This window comes from Salvelinus sp. IW2-2015, linkage group LG11 (genome assembly GCF_002910315.2).
Source record: "Salvelinus sp. IW2-2015 linkage group LG11, ASM291031v2, whole genome shotgun sequence".
NCBI lineage: Eukaryota > Metazoa > Chordata > Actinopteri > Salmoniformes > Salmonidae > Salvelinus > Salvelinus sp. IW2-2015.
Window position 1 is genome coordinate 33,410,431 of NC_036851.1, and position 21,365 is coordinate 33,431,795.

Below are 21,365 nucleotides of genomic sequence, written 5' to 3' on the forward strand. Positions count from 1 at the left end.
GCGGAAACGAGGTTGTGGTTTGTTTCACTCGGAAGTGAAAAATAGTAAGACAAAAAACAAGGACAACGTTAGCCAAGAACATAATAAGAAAACAATTATATTTGAATTAGGAAAAAGAACACACTCTGCTAATACAGGATAAATGTTCTTTCTACGAGAAGAACTGATCAGTTTGCCACATTTGGTCATTTTATAGGAGCGACGCTAACGTTACAGGGCTCCAGCTAGCCTACATTGTGTCACCTAATCTTGCCTTCCCTTTTTACGGAAGAGAAAGGTGAGTTGCGTTGGTTGTCATCTTTCCCAATGTTATTCCAGTCAGTGTTAGCAGTCAAATAGCTAAAATAACATTGTCAACAATCCACCGTTAATATTATTAAAATTACATTAGCTAGATAGCTAACGTTATATACGAGCAAACTAATGTTGTAAACTAGTTAGCGTTTTAGCTACGAGACAGCTAGCTATTCGTCTCGAGACAGTTGGTCATTTTGTTCGCGACGGTGACGACATAACTTATTAGCTAGAACCTAACATTGCCCCAACTATCCTCTGATATCACGTCCCAGTCATTTCTTGTAGAATAAATTAATTGCATTTCTAGATAGCTAGCTAGTGCAACTGCTGATAACCAGATGGCTAGCTAAAGAGTTTGGTTTATCTTTTCAAAATGTCGGCGCTGCGGATCAGCTCGTTGAGTGGATATTGTGGTCATCAAATATGACATTATTGCCAATAACATGTTAGAACTTTGACAACAACAACGATTAATGCAGAAGCTCCACATCCCGTTTGATTTCACATTTCGGTGAACTTTAGATTTGACCCCTAGTTCTGGTGCTTGGAAAAGTGAACGTGTTACAGGGAGGCTAATGTTTAAACTTGCTGTCTCCACAGGCAAGAACCAGATACAAGATGAAGCCAGTCGGGTCCAAGGATTGTAACGATTGATCCTTGATTCAATGTCTGCATTGGGTAGGGTACCAAGGACAATGATGCCTGCCATTGCAGTATTATTCAGCCGTCCTTGTCTGACTCTTTGGCCCTGCTGAGGTGTGGTGTCGGAGAAGGTGCAGTCAGTGAGAATGGATCAAGGCCCCCACCTGACATGACATTGGATAATTTTTTGGAACTTTAATCAAGAGACTGGGAGGAAGATGGAGAACAAGGTGGCTGAGAGGGAGGTGGAGATGAAGGGAGYGACATGGACTGTAGAGGCAACTGAGGAGAGTCCTGAAGAGCTGCCCTCAGGTGTTCCTCTCCTCCCATCTTCAACCGCCATGCCCGACAAGTGGGAAGTCAGAGGAGATGAGGAGGAAACTCAACAACCAGTTCCCAATAAGGACATGACTGACTATATCAAAGTTACCCCTCAGGATATCCAATCCCTAGTCAACCAGGAGGACTCGGAAGATGTAGAAGCAGAGGATTGTGGGATTGCAGAGGACAATGAGGTCTCTCTAAGACAGGAGGGGGTGGAGAGAGAAGGAGAAGAGGAGACAGAGGGTGGAGATGAAGAGGAGAGCGGAGGGAAGGAGCCAAGCATAAATGGGGAGTCAGGCTGGAGGAACTCAGGGGCCGGAGGGAGGAGAGTCCGGTCCCGGAACAGCGGAGGAGGGGGGGCAGCCTCGGAGCAAAACACTCAGGCTACATTGTCGTCCTCCTACCTCCCTAAAGGTTCCCTGTCGTCGGGTGGCGGTAGGAACAAGCAGACCCGGAGGCGCAACCACCACCATCAACAGGGCCGGGGCCGGCGGCGGACGGGCACCCAGCTGGCCTTGGCCTTCAGGGAGCTGCTGTCGGAGTCGCTCAGCCCCTGGTGCATCTCCTGCATCCACATGGTGGTGGAGGTCATTGTCATCGTGACCCACCGATGCGGAGTGGCCGTGGAGGTCGGAGGGGTGGCCCTCTACGACCTGGGCTCACAGATGCTCAACAGGGTCACTGACGTGCCGGGGATGAAGGCAGATGCCCAACGCGTGCTGGAGAGGGCGAGGTGCGCCGGGGCGGTCCTGGTGGATAAGAGTGTTCGATTGGTGAAATGGGTCCGGAAGGCCTCCCTAACCTGCTTCGGCCTCTTCTGTGCCGTGGTGCTGCTGGGGTTCCAGTGGGCCCGGTTCACGCTGGTCCGGCTGGGCGGGGAGAGGGCCCAGCGGTGGTGGACAGCCATGCAGGACTCCAGGGTATGGAGGAGTGTGGCCTCGCTGGTGGAGAGGGTCAGCAGCTGGTTCAGGAGGAGAGCCACCCAGGTGCCCCCCTTCACCCCGGATTCTCCTGGTGGAGCAGGCAGATACCAGCCTGGGAAGGAGCTGGAGAGACTGCTGGCGCTGGCTCAAGTCCCTGAGGAGGAGCTGGACCCTTTTACAGTGCTGGGGGTGGAGGCCCACGCCACTGAAGCTGAGCTAAAGAGGGCCTACAGACAGCTGGCTGTCCAGGTGAGTTTACGGTTGCAATGAGATGTGCATTACATCTTTTGAGTACATGTGTATAAAAATGTGTGGAATTCATCAAATGGAGAGTGTAGCGATTATAGTCAGACGCAATCCAAAAGCAGTTTTGCACTTGGCTGTGCATGGCTGCATGCATCTTTTTTTAATATCCACAATAGAGGTCGACCGATTAATTGGAATGGCCGATTGATTAGGGCCGATTTCAAGTTTTCATAACAATCGGTAATCGCCATTTTTGGACACCGACCATGGCCGATTACATTGCACTCCACGAGGAGACTGCGTGGCAGGCTGATTACCTGTTATGCGAGTGCAGCAAGGAGCCAAGGTAAGGTGCTAGCTAGCATTAAACTTATCTTATAAAAAACAATCAATCTTAACATAATCACTAGTTAACTACACATGGTTGATGATATTATACGCCTTTCTTAAAATCAATACACAAGTATATATTTTTAAACCTGCATATTTAGTTAATATTGCCGGCTAACATGAATTTCTTTTAACTAGGGAAATTGTGTCACTTCTCTTGCATTCTGTGCAACAGTCAGGCTATATGCAGCAGTTTGGGCCGCCTGGCTCGTTGCGAACTAATTTGCCAGAATTTTACGTAATTATGACATAACATTGCACAACCTTCAATGTAACAGGAATATTTAGACTTATGGATGCCACCCGTTAGATAAAATACGTAACGGTTCCGTATTTCACTGAAAGAATAAACGTTTTGTTTTTTAAATGATAGTTTCCAGATTTGACCATATTAATGACGTAAGGCTCGTATTTCTGTGTGTTATTATGTTATAATTAAGTCTATGATTTGATATTTGATAGAGTAGTCTGACCGAGCGGTGGTAGGCAGCAGCAGGCTCGTAAGCATTCATTCAAACAGCACTTTTGTGCGTTTGCCAGCAGCTCTTCCCTGTGCTTCAAGCATTGAGCTGTTTATGACTTCAAGCCTATCAACTCCCGAGATTAGGCTGGTGTAACCGATGTGAAATGGCTAGCTAGTTAGCGGGGTGCGCGCTAATAGCGTTTCAATCGGTGACGTTACTCGCTCTGAGACCTTGAAGTAGTTGTTCCCCTTGCTCTGCGAGGGCCGCGGCTTTTGTGGAGCGATGGGTAACGATGCTTCAAGGGTGGCTGTTGTCGATGTGTTCCTGGTTCGAGTCCAGGTAGGGGCGAGGAGAGGGACGGAAGCTATACTGTTACACTGGCCTATAAGAACATCCAATAGTCAAAGGTATATGAAATACAAATGGTATAGAGAGAAATAGTCCTATAATAACTACAACCTAAAACTTCTTACCTAGGAATATTGAAGACTCATGTTAAAAGAAACCACCAGCTTTCATATGTTCTCATGTTCTGAGCAAGGAACTTAAACGTTAGCTTTTTTACATGGCACATATTGCACTTTTACTTTCTTCTCCAACACTTTGTTTTTGCATTAAACCAAATTGAACATGTTTCATTATTTATTTGAGGCTAAATAGATTTTATTGATGTATTATATTAAGTTAAAATAAGTGTTCATTCAGTATTGTTGTAATTGTCATTATTACAAATAAATACATTTTTAAATGAAAAAAAACAAATAATAATTTTTAAAATCGTCCGATTAATCGGTATCGGCTTTTTTTGGTCCTCCAATAATCGGTATCGGCATGGAAAAATCATAATCGGGTCGACCTCTAGTGGACACCTGCTTGTCGAACATCTCATTCCAAAATCATGGGCATTAATATGGAGTTGGTCCCCTCTTTGGTCCTCCAATAATCGGTATCGGCGTTGAAAAAATCATAATCGGTCGACCTCTAATCCACAATATAAAATGTAATCAGAAAATGACTAGAAGTAGTCTCTTCCTTAGTTCTTCTCTCTATTCCATTATGTTTTCTGCTGTGCCCTTCTGTTTGTATTTATTTTTTCCTTCCCTTCTCAGGTTCATCCAGACAAGAACAAGCACCCGCGTGCTGGGGAGGCCTTTAAGGTGCTGAGGGCTGCCTGGGACATCGTCAGTAACCCAGAAATACGGAGGGAATACGAGCTGTGAGTAGAAGACACACAAGCTACTGGACCAGTACTTATATCAAATGCAAGAAACCATGATCACATGACTTCACCTTTAACAAAAACATCTGAAGTTAGAACTCAGGCCTTTTCATAATAGGATTACAGATGGAGAAGCATTCCTTAACTGTGGTCCTTGGCATGTTATAGTCAATTTAAAGGCCTYTGGGATGTTTAGTTTAGTTTCTCAGTAACCCAGAAACATGGAGAGAATACGTGATATGAGTAGAAGGCACAAAAACTGGACTATTACTTAATTAAAATGCAATAAACCGTGATCAAATGACTGCACTGAAGGCCGGTGGGATGTTTGGTGTAGTTAATATGGCTTTGACTTTTGTTTCCCTGCTCCTCCCTCAGGAAGCGCATGTCGAAGACGGAACTCTCCAAGTCGATGAATGAGTTCCTCACCAAACTGCAGGATGACCTGAAGGAAGCTATGAACACTATGATGTGCACCAAGTGTGAGGGCAAGCACAGGTACATCACTGACTGAATTAATATCTGTACTATTTGAATATATTAATAATCTATTAATAATATCTGTATCGTACTTTTATAACCAGACTATTGTGAAAGTGAGGGATTGGAATAGTAATATAATTTACCTACCCTGACTACTCCCAATCACTAAAAATTAGTTACATACAAAACGCACAGGCCCTGACTCCTCCCTGTGTGTGCAGGAGGTTTGAGATGGACCGGGAGCCTGCGGAGGCTCGGTTCTGTGCAGAGTGTAACAGACGCCACAGCGCCGAGGAGGGAGACCTGTGGGCCGAGTCCAGCATGCTGGGCCTACGCATCACATACTTCGCCTGCATGGATGGCAAGGTCTACGACATCACAGGTACTGGCTTGACTATGACAGTTTTTGAGAGCATCAAAACTGTAGTGCATTGTGGGTACATTTTGACTTAATGATGTTTCTGTTTCATCTGTAAACTAAAAGCACTCTTAACAAGCCAACTGACATGCTCAAGAGCTCTACAACTAAATTGAATTCTAAGCTGCTAAATAATGTTAAGACAGCTAAAGTCAGACTGACTATTTCTCCTCCTTGCCGCTTGATTCAGTATTGTCACATTGATTAATTTGTCACCTTTTCCGCTCCCACCTTTTAGAGTGGGCCGGCTGCCAGAGGATAGGAATCTCTCCAGACACACACCGCGTTCCCTACCACATCTCCTTCGGATCCAAGAACAACAGCAACTCCACGCAGCGCCACAGGTAGGTCCCAGGGCACTGAGGGTTGTGTTCCAATCTAATTTTCCTCCTGAAGTTTGCACTCGTTAACTACTCCACACGAATGTAAAATTATTGTATTGGTGTATGCATGGGCTAGAGGGAGTTTCCATATACCAGTCATATCCTTTCAAATCCATGAAGGGAAGGGAACAAGTGCATATTTCGTGAGAAAGGAGAGATTATTGGGACACAACCTAGGTGTTATGTGACCAACCGTCTAAAAGGGGCCTAAATTAGATTGTTCTCTGAAATACCATTACGCTCTGGTCAGTGCAGGTGCTCCTGCATGTGAAAGAGTTACATATTTGTGGACAGAGATGAGTTTTGGAGCTCCAGATTATCAAGCATCTCTGATGCTTGTGAATGATGCCTCTTGGCCAAGGCAAAAGATAGAACAATCTCTCTTAACTATAGGCTAGATGGGGGTGGGGCCACAAAAAATCTGAACTCATTATGAGAGGCCGCAGTTGCTTGCGAGTGAGTTACTTTTTTGGGGGGATGGGATTGATCAAAGGCCATTTGGCCCACGTGCCCCCGGTTGCCCATCCCTGGTGGGCTAGATGGAAATAGAATGAATGTAACAGAATGAAAGGCTATCCAAGGATCTGATGGTTTTTTGTTTGTCCCGTGAATAAAACTCAGACACGGAGTGCTCCTTTTTCTTGATTTTCCTGGAGTCACCTGTTGAATATATATATATATATATTTTTTTTATTAATGTAACTCTCCTTTCATGATCTCCAGGACACCTCCAGGCCCAGAGCACCCTCCTCCAGGCCCGACCAACCCTGCTGACCTGCAGGACTTTTTCAACCGCATCTTCCAGGGGGGACCTCCCCCTGATATGGCTGCCAACGGGGGTTTCTTTCCCTCAGGACCACCCCCCCATCACCCCTCTGGTGCTGGACCGGGACCTAGTGGACCTTTCTCCCCTCCTCCACCTCAGACTGGCTTCTTCATTCCTCCTGGGGGGCCCCGACCAGAGCCCAGCGAGACGTGGGCTGAGAGCGGAGGCAAACCTCCACCCCGCAGGAAGAAGAAGGTCCGCAAGCCCTTCCAGAGGTGAGAGCGGCCATTGTTGTGATACGTCATCGTAGCAACACAGGGACACTCTACACACGACCATGTCTGTCTTCTTGCTTGTCTGTCAGCGAGCCCGGACCTCCCCTTACTGTACATGAGTCGAAGGATCACTCGAGCTCAGGAAGATTCACATTGGTCGTGGCTACCACCCAAATCAATGACTGACAACACATAGGTCCCAAGCCAGAGATGAGACTGGACCATGTATAAGAAGAAGAAACTAACTCAGTTTAAATATATTTGGGGTAAGGAGGTGGCAGTATTTCTGCTTCTCCCTCTCTCATTTGTTTTCTTCTTTGATGAAACAGCTGTAGCCATGCCACTGAAATCACAAGCCTATTGCTTATAATGCAAACACATTTCCTTAGGTCTTACTTTCCTGCKCAATTCTGCATACACGATTGCATTATTACATGCCATTGGACTCTTTTATTCCTTGAGACTTTTGTGATACATTTTTGGGGATATGGTAATGTAATATTGCTTCAGGTCTCTGTGCATTTATGTTTGAGAGGGACATGGCTAGAAGAAGCCAATCAGAATTGATTCATTTCTGAATTTAACTGCTCAATCTGAATCCTGGGTCTCCAGAGAGAGGGCTCCTCTGCCTGTTACTGCTTGTACACACCCTTCCTTCCGCCTGTTGCCTTCTTTGATAAATTGTTAGGTTATCATTTGAGCAACTGCTTTTCTGCCATTTTTATTGCTTTGAATGAAGTTAGAGTGAAAGTTTGTCACTAATTTATATTGGGAAGTAGGTTAGTGGGGAATGCTTTTGCACCTGAATTAGAGTGCAAGTATGCGCCCTGCCAAACATAGATACACTGCTTGTTGAACATCTTATTCCAAAATCATTGGCATTAATATGGAGTTGGTCCTGTTATAACAGCCTCCACTCTTTCACTAGATGTTGGAACATTGCTGCGGGGACTTGCTTCCATTCAGCCACGAGAATGAATTAGGTCGGGCACTGATGTTGGGCGATTAGGCCTGGCTCGCAGTCGGCGTTCCTATTCATCCCAAGATGTTGGATGGAGTTGAGGTCAGGGCTCTGCAGGCCAGTCAAGTTCTTCCACACCGATCTCGACAAACCATTTCTGTATGGACCTTGCTTTGTGCACGGGGGCATTGTCATGCTGAAAAAGGAAAGGGCCTTCCCCAAACTGTTGCCACAAAGTTGGAAGCACAGAATCGTCTAGAATGTCAGTGTATGCTGAAGCGTTAAATTTCCCTTCACTGGAACTAAGGGGCCTAGCCCGAACCATGAAAAAGAGCCTCGGACCATTATTCCTCCTCCACCTTTACAGTTGGCACTATGCATTCGGGTAGGTAGCGTTCTCCTGGCAGATGATGAAGTGTGATTGACGTTGCTTCCGGAGGTAGTTTGGAACTTGGTAGTGAGTGTTGCAACCATGTTGCTACGCGCTTCAACACTCAGCAGTCCCATTCTGTGAGCTTGTGTGGCCTACCACTTTGCGGCTGAGCTGTTGTTGCTCCTAGATGTTTCCACTTCACAATCACAGCATTTACAGTTGACCGGGGCAGCTCTAGCAGGGCAGAAATTTGACAAACTGACTTGTTGGAAAGGTGGCATCCTATGATGGTGCCTTGTTGAAAGTCACTGAGCTCTGTAGTACGGGCCATTCTACTGCCAATGGCTATGTGCTCGATTTTATACACCCGGGTGTGGCTGAAATTGCCGAATCCATTAATTTGAAAAGGCATCCACATTCTCTTGGCCATGTAGTGTATCAACTCCGTCTAGCTACAGTGAATACTGTATGTTTAACCTGTCTCTCAAAACATTGAAGCCCACTTAGAATCACTTTGAGGTATCAGAGGTTAGCAGGTTCACATTCAAATCAAGACGGTTATATTGTGAGTCAAGGACCTAGGCTATTTACTGCTTGCAGTCCCTAGTATTGGTGTGAAACATCAGTGTTCAGTTGATTTTCTAGTAAAGTTGATTTCAGATGGATGAATGGACTTTGTTTGTTTTGTGAGTTATGTGGATTAAATTCCATGTTCAAGTTTCGACTCTCACAGTACAGGAGAATGCTGGATAATTCCAATGGAGCAGAAACCAGAGGACCTGTCTAGAAGGCATCATGTTGTTCCTGTGGCTCAAGAGAATGTCAAGATGCAATCCGCCCCGAATTGCATCTTGACACCCTTTAAGATTGGAGGTGACTGAACTTCCATTGAGAACACAATGACTATAGCAGTGTACAATATTGTTATCAGAGATTATTCTTTGGCAGATACTTACCAACAGTTTAAAGGTTGATTGAATGACAGTGGAGCTGAATATCAAGACTAACAGTCCTACCACCACTTTTTATTTCAAAGAAAAGCTACCACTGCCCTCTTTCGCCCCTTTCTCATTAGTCAGTATGCTCCAGATTGAAGAGGGATAGTATTCAGATCTCTAACAATCTGCCTGTACTTATTATGGCAAATCATTGTGTTTTTCCTGTGGAGATACAGTATTGGAAATAAATGTGGTGAAAGTTGATAATCTAATTCCTTTTATAAGCCACAGGACTAGCTAGGTTCCAGTGAAGGAGATAAAACATTCAAACGTTAATAGGTCTGATTCCATATTTATCGATCGCCCCAGAGTAGGAGTGCTGATCTAGGTTCAGGCCTTTCCATGTAATCTTATTCATTAGGATCAAAAAGGCTAAATTGATCCTAGATCAGTACTCCTACTCTGAGACGCTTTATGAATATGTGCCCTGCCCAGGTATCGGTTCCATTTTACCTTTTGATTTGTGTTATTCTGTGGATGTTGGGAGATGGGTTGTAGCTTTGATTTAAAGGGCCTAGGTCCCTTGTTGCACATGTTTATTTGTTCTCCTTGAAGTGAAAAGGGTTTTCAGTGCAATTGTCCACTTGCTTTTTATTTTTTTATGGAGGTATTCGAGGTTTAATTTAATCTCAGTTTTAGCCTGAATTATCAATACTGTCAATGTTTAGATACCCTAGTTGACTTGAGAATGTATGGCTTAAGTGGCAGTCTAAAGCGGCAAGTCAACTAAGGGCTCCCACTGTGGAAGAAGAGCCAATATCGCAGATTATAATTTGTTCTTGAGATATCTTTAAACGGTATATGCAAAAACAAATATTGCAAAAAATCAGACAATCATCAGGGTTAAATGTGTGGGGCACTTGCATTTTTTTCAGTTTTTTGGGTAGGAAAGTGAGTTTGCTGGCAAGAGTTTATTACAATTGTGAAACATCAGTGTTCAGTTGATTTTCCTTTTCTCTGGATTTCATAGTAAAGTTGATTTCAGATGGATGAATGGACTTTCATTGTTTTGTGGATTGAATTCCGTCTTCAAATTCTGACTCACAAGACAGGAGAATGGTGGATAATTCCAATGGAGCAGAAACCAGGGGACCTGCTAACGGCACTTCTGGAGCACACTCATGAAATGGCCTTTTACAATACACAAATTTTAAACATACAGTAGATCYAACCAGTCTTTATACAGAAGTGGTCCACAACACAGACCTGAGTGGTTGTCATGCTTTTCTGATGGAAGGCCATAGACAGCCACATTTAGTAATGACAACCACTTTGGACCGCATCCCAATAGATTCTTGGGTGTGCCAATGAAGTGGTGCAAGTGATAGTTGTGGAAAATAATAAAAATGAATCTCCACACCACCCCCTTGGTACAGGACAGGTGGACTTATGTTAAACAAACCTAATCCTGTAACTCTTTTTATTCAATAAATGGAGTACCTGACTGGGTTTAAATACCCCTGAATCATGCTATATCTCCAGAAATCAACTAACCTGGCTGTGTGACAGTTCCCCTTCTTTCCTTCAAAAGGGGTTTAATCCTTAATTTACAGTAAATGAACACTAGCCCCCGTTTCATTGTTGATTGCTGCACCTCGTGTTTTCCTCTGCCCTGATTTATCCTAAGACATACAGCTAGAGCTATGGAAACAGTGTCAAATGCACCTCTTTTCCATAAAAGGCCTTTTCTGGGCCGCTGCAGATTCCCAGAAGCCAGTTTATTTGAGTCCTCTCAGCTCTCGCCTGTCACACACACACCATTAGTGCTTCTGTCAAGGGGGGACACTTGGGATATTTACTATGTCTCCCTGTCCCACTATACTTCAACTAGGCCATCAAGTAATATTCAGGTAAGTCCAGCAGAGATCCTTAACCAATCAAAAGCAGGGTTATTGCCATGTGCCACATTTTGGTATGACAGACAAAAAGCATGTTTCAGCTATGCAGTGTGTGCTACTGTTCCCTGAACCATGCTTGTTCCTGTTCATACCAGTCTCTCGATTCTGATTATCTTGCTTTGGAATAAGTTTTACTTAAACAACACTCAGGTCTTTCCTGAAGTTAGATTTGTTTGCCACCAACACGCTTCCTGTCAATGAGAAAACCAGTAACTGTAAAAGTTAGATGCAGCTTAATCTTTTACGAAACACCTTTAACATACCACCTACTGTAGATAGTTTAACATGTTTACATTCCTTACTATATATTTGCATATACATCAAGCTTTTACAAAATAACTTTAACAGCATAGTAGATTTTTTTWAAACAGCTCCTCCAAAAATTGACATTAAGCAGCACGTCCCTATAAGCAATGATACAGCTACTTGTGCCCTTCACCATAATCAATGCCTCTTCCTTTAAAACTTTCCCTTCAGTTCTCCAATAACCCTATGAAGCATTTGACAGTCTAGGTAGGCCACCAGGCCACCCTGGTTGGCCCAGCGGTCTGCCCCAGTGCTCTCTGAGTGGGATTGGTGGTAGGTTAGTTCCCCCTGGTCATGGTGCCCCCCCTCACAGTGGCCGAAGCGGAGGCACTCTTTAAGGTCCAGCATCCCCCCACCCAGTGCAAGGAGCAGGGCATGGGGGCCGCAGGAGTCCCACTTGAAGGTGCTGCCCTCGGAGAGGACGTAGACGTCAGCTAGGCCCAGGATCACACACAGGATCTTGTATCCGGCCCCCGAGGCGTACATCAGCCTGTCAGGCCCACACAGAGGGGCCAAGGCCTCCTTCACCGCCTGCTTCTCACTGGAGCTCAGCACCACCGATAGTCCTGGACATTCTGCAGGTCTGTCTTTAGGTCGGAGCACCGAGCAGGCTTTGACGCTCCCATATGACACACCCCAGAAATGCTTCCCCTTCCAGCTGCAACAAATATGCACATCACATCAACCAAATGTCATTAAAGGAAGCTTAGTTGGTGAAGTCTGAGCATTACTGAGTATGTTATTTCTGTGTTTGATAGTTAACTCTATTTAAATTCAGTAAGTGGATTGAAAATAGTAATTGCAAATGAAAATACCTTTTCCAATACTTAAATTGGGGAAAAAATTGTAATTTAATCGACAACTTAAATAGCATTGACCCTAACACTGGTGTCAAAATGATTGCTGTTCTGGTTCTAGAGTCAAATCCAATTGTTTTTGTCACATGCTTTGTAAACAACAGGTGTAGACTAACAGTGAAATGCTTAAATACAAGCCCTTCCCAACAATTCAGAGAGAAAGAAAATAGATAAATAATAGAAAAGTAAAGAGTCTCACCCTGTTGGGTCTTTGTGGTTGAAGGGCTGGTTTATGACCCCTATGACCGGTTCCCCAGTGGCGCGGATGTATAKCCCGATCAGGACCAGGGCACACTGCAGACCTGAAGAACAGAGACAGCCCTCCTCCACCACCTCCTCACGACCCTGAATGTACTGGCTAGTGGCATCTGAACGAAAACCAAACACATAGAAACAACATACACTATATATAAAAAAGTATGTGGACACCCCTTCAAATGAGTGGATTCAGTGATTTCAGCCACAGCTGCTGCTGATAGGTGTATAAAGACGAGCATGGAAGAGCTCACTGAATTTCAACGTCGCCTACAGGGATGCAAACTAAGGGGAGTTGGGGTTGGAGCCCTACTGGCTGTAAGCGAACGAGTGATGCGCGTTTGGAGCAATACTGGCTGTATCCAAGGCTCAGCCAATCGTCCACATAACAACAGAATGCAGCGCAGCACGCGACTGAAGGAATAAGAGACAAACAATGTGCTAGTTACAGCATCAGCGCGCGCTCTGGAAAGTCAGCTTGCCAGTTAGAGCAGCGTGTCCCCTGAACGGTAACGAAGAGGTAACGTTAGGTGAGAAGCCTGACCACGGAGACAGGGGTGAGAAGGTGATGAAGCCTACTTCATGAGCTGTTACCGAAGAACTACTGACATTTGGAAAATTTGAGGCAAGGGAGAAAGTGTGGTGGAACAAGCATTAGCATTGTTAAGTATATTGATAGCTGGATCGAATTCTACGTTAACTAGTGTTAGGGTTGCGTAAGTTCAACTGAGATAGGAACAATAGTACACCTGAACTTGGTTAAAATAATTGTTTAATTCAAAAGTTAATAAATGGCAAATACAATTTCCGTATATACGGGTTCAATGTTTCATCACGCAGGATAAGACAGAGAACTGATTTGTTCCTGACAAAGATAGTATATTATACTCATGACAGAGATAGTTCCCGCTTCTGAGCCGGCCTGTCAGAGTAGAGACTGGGCGTGGTTTAGACTTACCCAGCCTATCGTTGATGTTGGCACATAAGCTAGTCCTAGCCCCTTTGCGCTCTCTGTTGTCCCGTCGCTGTTGCTGTGTAGATTATGCTCCTTCACCCCAAAGACTGAGGTCAGACAGCTCTGTAATATTGTCTGAGCTATTCACACCTGTTATACAATGTCCACTGTTCCCGCTCAAGGCTAACTACAGCTTCCCAGCTTCTTATCTGAGCTAACTGTTACTTCCAGCACACACACACAGACATCCAGGCGCCCAGACCAACAGGTTGTCAATATCCAATCACATATGATATAGTTGCRAATCACGTTTGTTATAGTATTCAATCACATATGATATAGTTGCTAATCACGTTTGTTATAGTATTCAATCACATATGATATAGTTGCTAATCACGTTTGTTATAGTATTGGGTTATAGTRCATTGTACACCACAGTCAGCAGTCTCATGATTCACCCCCTCCTGTGTCTCTCTAAGATTAGCACAGTCTCAGTCACACAGTACAGCGCCCACAGTGCCCTTTTTAACACACACACATTTCAGACTGATACATTTGTTGCGTACACACACATATTTCACACAGTACAGCGCTCTCTTTAACACACACACATTCCAGGCTGATATTCATGGTTAGGCCCTGAGCACTGGTAAGAGTGAGAACAATGGAAAATGCAGGTTCAGCAATTCAAACTTTAATGCATAAGAAGCCCTACTAGCTTATAGTTAGTTAAGCATGTCAAAAAACCTTTATAAAACCCCACACTAGCCAGAGAAATGTTGAGCAACAAAATAATTGAGTTTATGCTGTGAAAATTAACTTGCTAATAAAGTCAGACAGCTAACGTTACAACATCAGATGAGCTAACATTAGTAACCCTGGGGCAGCGGGTAGCCTAGTGGTTAGAGCGTTGGGCCAGTAACCTAAAGGTTGCTAGATTGAATCCCCGAGCTGACAAGGTAGAAATATGTCGTTCTGCCCCTGAAACAAGGCAGTTAACCCACTGGTCCTAGGCAGTCATTGTAAATAAGAGTTGGTTCTTAACTGACTTGCCAAGTTAAATCAAATAAAAATATATAACTGTCTTGTTTTGCACACTTTGTACAAAATAATAAAATGCAGTACTACGGGATATTTCTTAACGTAGCTCTTTATTAGCTAGCTATAACTGGTATGTTCACGTATCGCCAACCAGGATCAAACTGACCATCACCTAACCATTTGGGTGGTCTTAACCAATCATAGCACAGTATGATATGGCGGTAAAATGCATCCAATTATAATTCAGTATGTTTACACATATGAATATTACATCCCCCTTCTTTTAAAACAAAATAAAAATGTTTACATATTCTAAGCATTTCTTTTGAAAACATGCTCTGCAGTTTGAACTCAAGGTAAGTAAKCWTTTATATTGCATACTATACCAACTGAATCAACATAGACTCTGAAACAATAATCCAACATACTGTTACTTTTCAAACAASMGATTCTCAGCAACTCAGCTTTCACTGTAGAAATAACATCTTAACATTTCAAACAAATACAATACCAAAGCATTTCAAGTGAACTTTCAATAACAAGTTTACAGTCTGGAACTCTTTTAGGGCAGCGATCTGCCTACACCCTTTGACATTTCACAGGTCTAGGACAGCTCTGGGCTTGACCTCTCTTCCTGATTTGTGCAATATGATGCTGAGCATGCTTCTGTGTCAGTCAACAGTTCTTGTGGTGTTGCAGGTAAGTATGGTGTATGRTGTGCTTTGTGTGTGTTTAGTCCATCACGTTCTCTTTCAGGGGAACAGTTCATCTCATCAGTGTGTTGTTCTTTTGTGTTCAGTAGGTGACGACGATTGCGGCGGTACACTGCTCCTTCTGCGGTGCGAACGTGATTTGAACGTTCAGTGTCAGCTGGCTGGATGACGACTGCTGGCTTCCAGAGGCCATGCTCCTGGATTCTAACTGACTCTCCGTCGATCAGTGGTGGCAGTGYTCTAGCTGACCTGTCGTAGTATCGCTTTTGTTGTTGTTGTCTCTGTGCACGTTTTTCATGCATTTCCTTGTAGCTGACGACCTCAGGTTGTAGCTGCTGGTTGGTGCTGGGAAGGATTGAGGGAAGTCTGCGGCTCATCAACAGCTGSGCTGGTGATTTGAAGTTGTCAACTGGAGTGTTGCGGTATTCAAGGAGGCTGAGGTAGGGGTCTCTCTTGTCTGCTTTTGCTTTATCCATGWGTGATTTAGCAATCTGCACWGATTTTTCAGCAAGGCCATTACTTTGAGGGTAATGCGGGCTTGTGGTGACAGGGATACAGTGAGGTAACATTGGCTCTTTGGTGTTTGAGGGGCGTRGTTCAAGACATATGGCGCATTTACCAACAATGTCCTCTATTTGTTTGCACATTCCGGGCCAAAACAAAATGTCCCGTGCTCTCTGTTTGCACTTTTCCATGCCCATGTGTCCAGCATGGATCTTTGTCAAAATCTCTTCTCTGAGACTGGTAGGAATAATGATTTTCTCTCCTTTGAAAATTATTCCGTTGATCTGTGATAGTTCATCACGATGGTTCCAGAATTCTGAGACGCTCTGAGGGCATTTTCTCCTCTTCTCAGGCCATCCATCCTGTATGACTTTCCTCAGCTGTGCGAGTTGTGAGTCCTTTTCTGTTTCTGCTTGGATCTCCTTCAGTTTTGTGTCACTAACTGGTAAGTTGCTGTACACAGTGTGCACTTGCATGTCCATGCCTTCACTGAGGCTGCTGTCCTTATAGGTAAGAAACTTCCTGGAGAGTGTGTCTGCGACAGGGATGTCTTTGCCTGGACGGTGAGTGATTGTGAAGTCGTATTTTTGTAGTTGAAGGATCATTCTCTGTAGCCTTGGCGGGGCTGCGGCTAGTGGTTTCCTCATAATTGACTCAAGTGGCTTGTGGTCGGATTCCACAATGACTTGTCGTCCATATATGTACTGATGGAAACGTTTACATCCGAACAGAATGGCGTAGAGCTCCTTTTCAATTTGAGCGTAGTTGATTTCACAGTCTGTGAGAGATTTGGAAGCGTAGCTGATGGGCTTTCCTTCTTGCAGTAGCACTGCACCTAGTCCATACTTCGACGCGTCCACTTGGAGTCTGAGCTCTTTGTCGGGGTCGTAGTAGGCAAGGATTGGTCCTGGTTCTCTCGTGATCAAGTCTTTCACATTCTGGAAAGCAATGTCGTGTTGCTTGTCCCAGAGAAACTCACTGGACTGCTTTAGCAGTTGACGCAGGGGTGCATTAGCATTGGAGAGGCTGGGTGCGAACTTGGCTAAGTAGTTGACCATGCCAAGCACTGTTTCCAGCTCTGCACGGTTCTTTGGTGGCTCCATTTCTTTTATGGCTGAGATCTTCTGTGGATCTGGCTTGATTCCAGTCGCTGTAAGAAGATGTCCGAAGTAACTGACCTCTGTAGCGCCGACTGTGCTCTTCTCGGGGTTGAGCCGGACTCCTCTCTCGCGGGACCTTTGCAGCATCGCGCAGAGGTTTCGGTCGTGCTCCTCTTTGGTTCGACCATAGACAAGGATGTCGTCCACAATTGCCACAACTCCGTCGAGGCCTTCGTACACTTCGTCAATCTTTCGCTGAAACTCGTCTTGGGCTGAGATAATCCCAAAAGGCAGGCGACGGAACCTGTAGCGTCCAAACGGTGTGTTGAATGTTGTGAGCTTAGATGACTCTTCTGTGKGCTTGATAGCCCAGTAGCCTGATCTAGCGTCCATGACACTGAAGTAGTGTGCTCCCGCTAGCTTGTGTGTGATGCCATCTAGCGTCGGTAAAGGYTAATGGGGGCGTTTGATAGCCTTGTTCAAGTCTCTTGGGTCGAGACATACTCTGAGCTTGCCTGTGCATGGTTTCTCCACCACCACTAAGGCGTTTACCCAGTCAGTCGGTTCTGTAACCTTGGTGACTATGTCAGATTGCTCCATGCTCTCCAACTCTTTCTTCAGACGGGCACGGAGAGCAAGGGGAATCTTTCTCGTGGGTAGACCACAGGGGTTGCGTCTGGGTCAAGGTGAATGGTACATTCTCCTGGGAATAATCCTATTCCTGTCTCTACTGGTGCTGTCACTGATAAAACTAGCTTGATGAGGTCCATGTCTAAACATGCTTTAAGACCTAGCACTACAGGTGCTCTAGTGTCAACAACATAAAAGTCTAACATCATGTCACTTTCCTTGTATTTGCATTTGAAGGTGCATGTGCCTTTTACTGGGAGCTGTTCACCACCATAACCAGTCAGTCTGCGTGTGGTGGGCTGTAGCTCGCACTCAGATGTCAAGCTGCGGTACTTATTCAGAGGAATAATGTTTACTTGTGCACCAGTGTCTAGTTTGAACTTTAGCTTTGTGCCTTGTGTTCCTATCTCAATGTCAGCAAATGCTTGCTCTGTCTCTGATATTTGACTTTTCTGTGTCACTGAATCAATAAACAGTTCATCGGCGTTTGACTCTATGATTGACATTTCATCTTCACTCACTGTGTGTACTGTTTTTCCACGGTAAGCTCTGCACACCTTTGCAAGGTGATTCCATTTTCCACATTTAGTACACTTTGCCTTTAGCTAGGCAATTTCCTTGTACAATTTTGTATCCGCAATATCCACATGTTTTGGGGCATTTTGAGTATGTGTCGCTCTGTTTTGGAGTTATGTCTCTCCGTTCTAAAACGCGCTCTCTGCGCACCGGAGGTGTCCTTTGATGTCTGCGTGCACTGCTTGTTCACGTGATGCGCTCGTGCTGCCGCGCGAAATGGTTTTCATCTGAGCCTGTGCTAGCTCGTGAGATCTGGCTATGTCGATAGCTTTGTCCAGCGTTACCTCAGACCCAACATTCAAAAGTTTCTCTCACTCGCGGTGAGTGTATTCCAAATACAATACGGTCCCTGACCATCTCATCCTTGTTTGCATAATCAGTCTTTCACAAGCAGACGCAGTTCTGTCACAAACTTTTCAAAAGACTCGCTAGCTCCCTGTACTTTCTCATGGAATTTGTACCTAGCGATAATCGTATTGGTCTTCGGCACAACATATGCTTCAAAACGATCGTAGTATGTTTTCAGTACCTTTGATTCAGCCTCGGTAAGTGTCCATGTGTTGTAAATATCTCTCCCTTTTTTACCGATCCAGAGGAGTAGGTAGCTGCACTTTTCCTCTTCTCTTTCCTTCAGAGGACCCGTGAACATGAGCTCCACATGCTGTTTGTACTTACGCCATGCATCGGGTAAGTTTGTAGACTCCTGTGGGGTTTTATAAAGGTTTTTTGACATGCTTAACTAACTATAAGCTAGTAGGGCTTCTTATGCATTAAAGTTTGAATTGCTGACTCCTGCATTTTCCATTGTTCTCACTTTTACCAGTGCTCAGGGCCCAACCATGAKTATCAGCCTGAAATGTGTGTGTGTTAAAAGGAGAGAAGCAACAAATGTATCAGTAGTGTGAAGCTGTACTGTGTGACCGAGACTGTGCTAATCTTAGAGAGACACAGGAGAGGGTGAATCATGAGACTGCTGACTGTGGTGTACAATGGACTATAACCCAATACTACAACAAACGTGATTGAATATTAGCAACTGTATCATATGTGATTGAATACTYTAACAAACGTGATTAGCAACTATATCATATGTGATTGAATACTATAACAAACGTGATTAGCAACTGTATTAAATGTGATTGGATGTTGACAAACTGTTGGTCTGGGTGTCTGTGTGTGTGTGCTGGAAGTAACAGTTAGCTCAGATAAGAGTGCTGGAAAGCTGTAGTTAGCCTTTAGCGAGAACAGTGGACATTATATACAGGTGCAGATATCTCAGACAATGTTATAAAACTGTCTGACCCCAGTCTCTGGGGTGAAGGAGCGTAATCTACACAGCAACAGCGACGGGACATCACATGCGCTAAGGGGCCAGGACTGGCTTAAAGCGCCAACATCAACGATAGGCTGGGTGAGTCTAAACCACGCCCAGTCTCTACTCTGACAGGCCGGCTCGGAAGTGGGAACTATCTCTGTCATGAGTATTTATTATAATGTCTTTGTCAGTAACAAGTGTCTTCTCTGTTTCCACCCTGCGGGGTGGTGCAGTGGACCCGTATATACGAAAAATGCATTTGCCATTTATTAACTTTTGAATTAAACAATTATTTTAATCAAGTTCAGGTGTCCTATTGTTCCTATCTCAGTTGAACTTACGCAACCCTAACACTCCCAGTCCATTCGAGGTAAAGGAAACTCCAGAAAAATCCATCTTTTAAGACCTTTTACTCTGACACCATGTCTTGTTTTGCACACTTTGTACAAAATAATAAAATGCAGTACTACAGGATATTTCTTAACCTTTTCTCAATAGGGCGCTGTTTTCACTTTGTAAAAAAAATTGTTCCAAATTAAACTGCCTCGTACTCAATTCTTGCTCGTACAATATGCATATTATCATTACTATTTGATAGAAAACATATCTAGGTTCTAAAACCGTTTGAATTATATCTGTGAGTAAAACAGAACTCATTTGCATTTTAAAAATCGGAAATGATGGCTGGATTCACAAGATGTGTATCTTTCAAATCTGGTGTCTTGGACTTGTGATTTCATGATATTTAGATGCTAGTATTTACTTGTGGCGCTATGCTAGGCTATGCTAGTCAGCTTTTTTACTGATGAGGGTGCTCCCGGATCCGGGATTGTGACCAAGTAGAAGTTAKCGTAGCTCTTTATTAGCTAGCTATAACTGGCATGTTCACGTATCGCCAACCAGGATCAAACTGACCATCACCTAACCATTTGGGTGGTCTTAACCAATCATAGCACAGTATGATATGGCGGTAAAATGCATCCAATTATAATTCAGTATGTTTACACATGAATATTACAATAACCAATTCGCTATTGTAATGAAACAGCAGGGAGCAGGTCTCGAACCCTCGACCTTCTAGCCCGAAGTCCGGCGCGCTATCGACTGTGCCGCAAAAACATGCTCGTGCGGCAGAGTCGACTGGTGTACGACTCCTTGCCATTCCTCAAGCTATAACGGGTTAGTTGCTTACTGGATCCTTTGTGAAATGTTAACGAACTAACCACTATCTGTTAACTAATGTTTTCCCCCTACAGTATGTGGTTAATTTTCAGAATTAGGTGAAAATGAGGCGTTGCTTGTTAAACAAGTGTATTCAGGGATCAAGTGTAGCTGGAGCTGGACCTGGCTTAAACTGGATGCCACTATAGAGGTGAAAGGAACACCACACACTTTCCCTCTTTCTCACTTTTGCTGGCACATTGTAGAACAGATGTCCACAGGCAGAAAGTGTACAATATAATAATGTGCAGTGTAGCCCAAATATATTGCTTTTGTTGTGTTGAACTTGACAGTAACGTGAGGGAGATTATACTTTTTTTTTTCTCAGTGAATGTTATTTTTGCACACATGTAGCCTTGTGCACTTGATCGATGTCTATAGTGGCGATAAAAGAGCAAAAATAGAATGCCAGTTTGTTTCATTTCATTTCTACTTTAAGATGTTTTTTCCCCAAGTATAATATTTATGTGTGTGGTCACAAGCGTTCTATTATAAAGGCTGTCATGGCTAACTGCAATATTAGTGTATTGTTTTTTCTCAAGACGAGTGTCATTTGCAGTAAAGTCTAGGCAACAAATGACATTGGATTGCTTTCTTAACATTTTTTAGCTGTGAGTTAGGTTCACATTAACCACTTTATTTTACACACAGAGACTGATCATGTAGATCATATTATTTTTTGTTTAATTAGTTAACCTGCATTTCCCCCTAGCAGGGATTGTTTTGCATGTTTCAGTGCAACAAAAAAAAGTGTTACCTTTTTGGGCCCTCAGCAGTTTGCATCCCATGCACCTAGGATGCCACCTTTCAAACAAGTCAGTTCATTAAATTT

The 21,365-nt window shown here is 44.0% G+C and overlaps 2 protein-coding genes across 2 annotated transcripts in view; one reads left to right on the top strand and one right to left on the bottom strand.

The window, feature by feature from the left end:
• Positions 1-10,152, top strand: LOC111970238 (dnaJ homolog subfamily C member 14). The gene is made up of 7 exons (XM_023996863.2): positions 1-277; positions 898-2,435; positions 4,396-4,502; positions 4,884-5,003; positions 5,210-5,370; positions 5,645-5,750; positions 6,513-10,152. Exons 2-7 carry the CDS (start codon positions 1,158-1,160, stop codon positions 6,832-6,834), a joined length of 2,094 nt encoding a protein of 697 aa, XP_023852631.1. The 5' UTR covers positions 1-277; positions 898-1,157; the 3' UTR covers positions 6,835-10,152.
• LOC111970240 (inositol polyphosphate 1-phosphatase-like) overlaps positions 10,055-21,365 on the bottom strand; it is an 18,759-nt gene continuing 7,448 nt past the window's right edge. Inside the window, exons 5-6 of the mRNA XM_023996869.2 lie at positions 12,423-12,591; positions 10,055-12,024 (exon numbers count right to left, since the gene is read on the bottom strand). Coding sequence (XP_023852637.1) covers positions 11,520-12,024; positions 12,423-12,591 — 674 coding nt within the window. The 3' untranslated portion in view covers positions 10,055-11,519. The remainder of the gene's footprint in view (positions 12,025-12,422; positions 12,592-21,365) is intronic.